Genomic DNA, 6,803 nt, shown 5'->3' on the forward strand with positions numbered 1-6,803 from the left:
GCCTGATCGCCCTTAACTGCCTCTGCCTGCCTGCCAGCCTGATTGCCCTAACTGCCCCCCTGCTGGCCTGATCGTCCCTACCTTGGCCCCCTGCCGGCATGATCGCCCCTAACTGCTTCTGCCTCAGCCCCCAGGCTAAGCCGAAGTCTTGCCTCCCTCTGCTGGAGGCAACCTGGCTGATCAGGGGAAGGTGCCACCCCCATCACCCCGCTGCTGCTGCCACTGGTGGCCACCATGGCTGCCTGAGCCTTGGGTCTTGCAGCCAGGCTCAGTTGCCTGAGCCTCGAGCTGGCCCTGGGCAGCGGCAGCTGCCATCCGTGGCTTGCCTGAGCCTCGGGCCAGCCCTGGGCAGTGGCAGCTGCCATCTGTGGCTTGCCTGAGCCTCGGGCCGGCCTTGGGCAGCGGCAGCCACCATCCACACTTGCCTGAGCTTCAGGCAGCCACTGTGGCTTTGTCTGGAAGGACTTCCGGATGGTCGTCCGGAAGACATCCACCTTAATTAGCATATTATCCTTTTATTAGTATAGATTAGTGTGGAGTAGTATGTTCTAAATTGTATTCCTTGAAACATTCAACAAAATGTTTTTATTTCATCTTCCATACAGAATGAAATGGCCAAGGGCATACAAGTCATTGTGTGGTTTCTAGAAGACTCTAGAGAAAACACCCCGAGCTTGAGCTTGGAAGCCTCATGGCAGAGGAGAAAGACAAAAGGAGCCTGCCTTTGAAGAATTCACAGAGTTTACATACCAACGCCAAGCTGCTTACCTTCTAACTTCTTTATGTAATAGAATAAATGTTTTAACATACTGTACCTATCTCTCTTTTTAGCAGTCAAATACATTCCCTAAGAGATACATATACCAATATGGATTATGCATCCCAAAGGAGCAAGTATAGAATGTAGCATTTCCCAAACCTATTTAAATCATAAACTCTACTTTAGAGGCAAGATCAATGATTAACATTTGGTTAGTATATGTGTAGTTCCCCAGAAAGTAGTTTGGAAAATGCTAGTCTAGTTTGATTAGTAGATGTTAGATGGATGTTTTCCATAAGGGGGAAAATTTATCAGCCAGAAATTAAGTCAGTTTCCTATATGCCATAGAGACAGTCTTGACTTCAACGTATTGCTGGTACTCTCCGTTGACACTGGAACTTCAGCAATTTAAGTGTGAGTAATAACAGAATAGAAACACACTATTTTGAAAGAGCTGTAGGCATGACTAACTTGAGAGTTAACTTGGTTTCTAAGGTGAGATATCGAAATATGCAGAGGCTGTCTTAGTCAAGTTATTTGATGGATTGCCATTCTGTCACAGGCCATACAACCATCATGAAAGCAATCATCATTTGCACAATGTAGCAATTCTCTTTTTACCTTATTCAGAAAAGAAATCCAATCCCCAGAGCATTGTATTTTAGCTGCCGAATCTGGACTATATTTCTCCAATGAAGATACATTATATTTTTCACAGATGAAGGGCAACTTGGTATTACAGTCTGCTGGTTTATTTAAGTCTGAGAAATGAAAAGCAGGATTACTGTGGTCAGATTTCCCATCCAGTACACTTTAAAAACAATCCAGCCATAAAGAAAGTCTATTTAAATTAATTCCCAGATGGTTAAAATATAGTCTTTCTCTTCTCTAGCCATTTATGTCTTCTAGCACTATTCATATCAGTAGGTGATAGCATACCAATATTGCCTATAAAAATGCGCACATACGATGTAACAACCGCAGCTACCACAGTTGCCGATGGCGGGAAATAGAGTTGAAGGAGGCTAATAAGGGGAAAGGGACCTAAACTATATTTTAGAAATGTTGCCTGTTCATCTTTGCAAATTTGTCTACATGATTATTAGTTACGAAAGTGGTAAATTTACTTGTAAGTAATTACTTTAGGATAAAGGAAGTAAAAATATTCACAGTGAAAAGTAACTTTACTTGCATCTAGAAATTGCGCTATTGTGATTAGCAATAAATCAGAAAAAATAAAGCCACCAAACACATAATCAAAGGGAAAAACAAAATTGAACTAGTAATTGAACCTGAATTTCACATGTAACATAATCAACATTAAAGGATTTGGAATTAATTTTACCGCTAAGCCAAGTCCTGGCAGATATGTATAGACATTCCTGTCCAAATGTTATAGGAAAGTGATGCCATGGATGTCTTGAGCTGAAAGAAAATGAGAGATTTGACAACTCAGAATGTAGTTACATGTCCCATTCTGGTGTTTACTGTAAATAATTTTAATTCTAAACTTATGCCATTATTTTATACCCCTTAATTCTTTTTTAAAAAAATATATTTTATTGATTTTTTTATAGAGAGGAAGGAAGAGGGATAGAGAGTTAGAAACATCAATGAGAGAGAAACATTGATCAGCTGCCTCCTGCACACCCCCTACTGGGGATGTGCCCGCAACCAAGGTACATGCCCTTGACTGGAATCGAACCTGGGACCCTTCAGTCCGCAGGCCAACGCTCTATCCACTGAGCCAAACTGGTTAGGGCTACCCCTTAATTCTTGATGCAAATATGCATCAAGAATGGGTTTCTCTAATCTAGGCAGTTTATGGATTAATGTGCAAAACTAATTATGAAAAGTAATCCATTTAGCCCAACAGGTGTGGCTCAGTGGTTGAGCATCAAACCTATGAACCACGAGGTCACCACGAGGTCACAGTTCAATTCCGGTCAGGGCACATGCCCTGGTTGTAGGCTTGTCCCCAGTAGGGGGCATGCAGGAGGCAGCCAATCAATGATTCCCTTTCATCATTGATGTTTCTATTTCTCTCATCCTCTCTGAAATCAATAAAAATATATTTTAAAAAGGGTAATACATTTATTAAAAGGGAATTTGGGGCTGCTTCTTTTAAACCACTTTATAAGTTAGCATCAATAATAATACATACTATATAAAATGACGATCTATTATTGGCTGCTCAGAGGTTCTCATCCACCACTTCTGCTCATCACTAGATATCTGAAAAACAAACCAAATATCCATCCTTATATGTGCTGAGTTTTCTAGGAGAGTTTTGATTTAACTCCATCCCACCATAACTACAAAACACTAAGATTTTCAAACATTCCGTTACTTTGCTATCTAAATTACACAAACCACGATCTTTCACCAAAAGAATAGTTTGAAAACTCTTTGTATATTCAAAGGCCCTATTTTGCATATAGAAAATATGGTTGCTGTAGTTATGGGCATACATCAATTGGACATATAGTGTCCTATTGCAACTAATTATAAATTTAAAGATGAACAAATTATTTTTCTTCCAAAAAGCTATGTTGCAAAGTTAGTTATTAGTAGAAATAGAAAGTCAAGTTAACTATAAAGTTAACTTTTAGTAAAAAATGTGATAAGGACTTAGAATAATTTATATTATCTATTGCTGTTCATTGTAGAAATTGATATTCATAATTAGTCTTGAATACTATAAAACATAAGCAATTAAAGTTAACATTTCTAACAAGAAACGAGGGATCTGAATGTTGTTAGGCAAATTTTACTTGAGAGGAACATTTAACTTTTGTAGATTTTGGCAAAAATTTTGAAAAAAATTTAATGGCATAAATATAAAAATAAGAACAATATTTAAAGATACATTCTTTTTAAAATTACATTTGCTATTTTGTTTTTGATGGCTTTTAGTCCTGCAAAAGATGTTATAGTAGCCAGGGAGCTCTGATTGCTGGCGCAGTACAGGACAGCTTCTTCATAGTTTAAGCGAGGTTCAGGGACAAACCAATATTCACTCCCTTCTATTATAACTGGAGGTCCATGAATTCCAGCACGCTCTAAAGGAAAAGAATATCAGAGTTATGACTGTGTAAACCAAGCTGTACCCTCTAAGCATGGATTAATGTTCAAAACTTTTTAAAACTGTAATTCATTTAGAGTCCTGGCTCTCTCTGGGCAGGACAGTGCTTCCTGAGGACTCCTGAGCCAGTGACTGCCACCCAGAGTCACAGAGAAAGACAAATCCACCCTCGTAGCCTCATCCCACCACAGCCAATCACCTCCCTGCCTGGAGATACTTCATCTCAGTTGAAGGTTGTGATAGAGAAGAAACTGTCACTCAGGCTTGGGTTTAAATAAACTAGATGCATTGTTGAAAAAGTAAAGGCGGCTTTGGCTAAATTTCAGTTTTCTTAACTCACCTGGATTGTACCAGTCTGGTGTTTTTGGAGTCCGACCTGTATGAGGAAGAAAGCAAGTGGCTCAAGTTTAGTGTCCAATTACAGATCATCGCATATATAAGTCAGTGTCTTCAATCTACAGAGGGCCACAGTATTGCTGAGGTTTGTCCACTTCTGGCTGAACCATTCCTTTCATGTTATGATCACTTCAATTTGAATTCTGTGGAGCCTACGCTAAAGCTATTATAGTGACAATAAAAAAGCAGATCTGTTGAGTATTAATAAAGTATCACTAGCAGTTCTCTACCTTATACCATAGAAGTCACGAAGGAAGATCAGATGGACAAACATAGCTAATAATTAGAAAGCACAAATAAGTAAATGCATCTACTGTACACATTACATAGAAGCACTAAGGAATATGCACCAAGATAATCATGATTGTAGGGTGAGGTTATTGAGAAACCACTTCTCCATCTAACGCAGTTTGAGTAATTGTTCTGTAAACCTGGGTGGGTAGAGTTTATTGTCTCCCAGGATATCCTTGGAAACAATGTGCAATGATCCAGTACCGAACCTTTTGAGAAGGTGAAAGACAAAACTGGGAGGAAAACAATGAAAATCACCCAGGCTTCTTGGATAGACGCAGAGGAAAGATTGAAGTTGGATGGGCCAATCTCCAAATGCCCTCACACTCTATGTTGAGATGCTGTGGGTCAGTTGTTTAACTCCCCGAGCCTCGATGTTCTACTCTATAGAAAGTGAGACTCTACCTCCTAACTCACAAAGTCTGTGTGAAGCTCAGGTGAGATCGCCCCGGGGGAGCACCCCCCACAGTTCCAGGCACAGAGCAGCTCCTCCCAGGATGCTGGGTTGCTTCCTTTTCCCTTTTCTTTGTGCTTTTAGGTCTCATTGATTTCCAGTCATCATTTTATGAATCTTAGAAATTACAGAGTAAAATAGCTGCTCCTAATTTTGTCATTGTATCAGGTCATAATGCAAAAGACAACCTATATATATCCAGCATCTTTCGTTTCTCTCTCAGTCAGTTCTCTGCGTGTTGGATAAATTTTTTTTTTTTACCAACAATGCTGCCATCCAGTTTAAAATGTGTAGTTTCTTGTCAGTAATCATGTGTTGGGGGAATACTATGTTTAAACTTAAATTTTTTTTTTATTAGTGAGAAAAGCAGAATACAAGGGTTTTGTTTTTTTTTTAAATAAAAAACTACAAATATGACTCAAAAAACTACAGGACACTGAAAAAACAGATTAAGGAAGACATAAACAGATGGAGGAACATACTGTGTTCATGGATTGGTAGAATCAACATCATTAAAATGTCCATACTACTCAAAGCAATCTATAGATTCAATGCACTCCCCATTAAAATACCAACAGCATATTTCACAGACCTAGAACGAATTCTCCAAAAATTCATCTGGAATAAAAAAAGACCCTGAATAGCTGCAGCAATCCTAAGAGAACAAAAGAGGAGGAATTTCAATACCAGGTATCAAGCTATATTACAAAGCCACTGTTCTCAAAACTGCGTGGTACTGGCACAAGAACAGACATATAGACCAATGGAATAGAATAGAGATCCCAGAAATTGACCCAATCCCCAAGCTCAATTAATATTTGACAAAGGAGGCAAGAGCATACAATGGAATCAAGACAGTCTCTTCAATAAATGGTGTTGTGAAAATTGGTCAGATACATGCAAAAAATGAAACTAGACCACCAACTTACACCATACACAAAAAATAAACTCAAATGGATAAAGGACTAAAACGTAAGACGGAAACCATAAAAATCTTAGAGAAATCCAGAGGCAGCAAAATCTCAGACATATGCCGAAGCAATATCTTCACCGATACAGCTCCTAGGGCAATAGAAACTGAAGAGAAAATAAAGAAGAAACCATCAACAAAATAACAAGAAAGCCAACTGCATGGGAGGACATATTTGCCAATGTTATCTCTGATTAGGGTTTAATCTCCAACATTTACAGGGAACTCATACAACTTAACAAAAGGAAGATAAACAACTCAATCAAAAAATGGGCAATGGACATAGTTAGATACTTTTCCAAAGAGGACATACAGAAGGCCAAGAAACATATGAAAACATGCTCAAATTCACTAATCATCCAAGAGATGCAAATCAAAACAACAATGAGGTACCATCTCACATCTGTCAGAATGGCTATCATCAACAAATCAACATATGACAAGTGCTGTCGAGAATGTGGAGAAAAAGGAACCCTCGTGCACTGTGGAGAACAGCATGGAGTTTCCTCAAAAAACTAAAAATGGAACTCCCATTTGACCCAGTGATCCCACTTCTAGGAATATATCCCAAGAAACCAGAAACACCAATCAGAAAGAATATATGCATCCCTATGTTCATAGCAGCACAATTCACCATAGCTAAGATTTGGAAACAGCCTAAGTGCCCATCAGCAGATGAGTAGATTAAAAAACTGTGGTACATCTACAGAATGGAATACTATACTGCTGTAAAAAGGAAGGAACTCCTACCATTTGCAACAGCATGAATGGAACTAGAGAGCATTATGTTAAGCAAAATAAGCCAGCCAGAGAAAGATAAATATCACATGATCTCACTCATTTGTGG

The 6,803-nt window shown here is 38.9% G+C and overlaps 1 protein-coding gene across 1 annotated transcript in view; it reads right to left on the reverse strand.

The window, feature by feature from the left end:
- Positions 1-6,803, reverse strand: part of LOC102239650 (lymphocyte antigen 75) — a 68,175-nt gene that overhangs the window by 34,155 nt on the left and 27,217 nt on the right. The window contains exons 13-17 of the mRNA XM_014534161.1: positions 4,186-4,221; positions 3,647-3,822; positions 2,925-2,995; positions 2,106-2,185; positions 1,382-1,521 (exon numbers count right to left, since the gene is read on the reverse strand). Of these exons, the coding sequence (XP_014389647.1) occupies positions 1,382-1,521; positions 2,106-2,185; positions 2,925-2,995; positions 3,647-3,822; positions 4,186-4,221 (503 nt within the window). The remainder of the gene's footprint in view (positions 1-1,381; positions 1,522-2,105; positions 2,186-2,924; positions 2,996-3,646; positions 3,823-4,185; positions 4,222-6,803) is intronic.

This window comes from Myotis brandtii, unplaced genomic scaffold (genome assembly GCF_000412655.1).
Source record: "Myotis brandtii unplaced genomic scaffold, ASM41265v1 scaffold125, whole genome shotgun sequence".
Taxonomy (NCBI): Eukaryota; Metazoa; Chordata; class Mammalia; order Chiroptera; family Vespertilionidae; genus Myotis; species Myotis brandtii.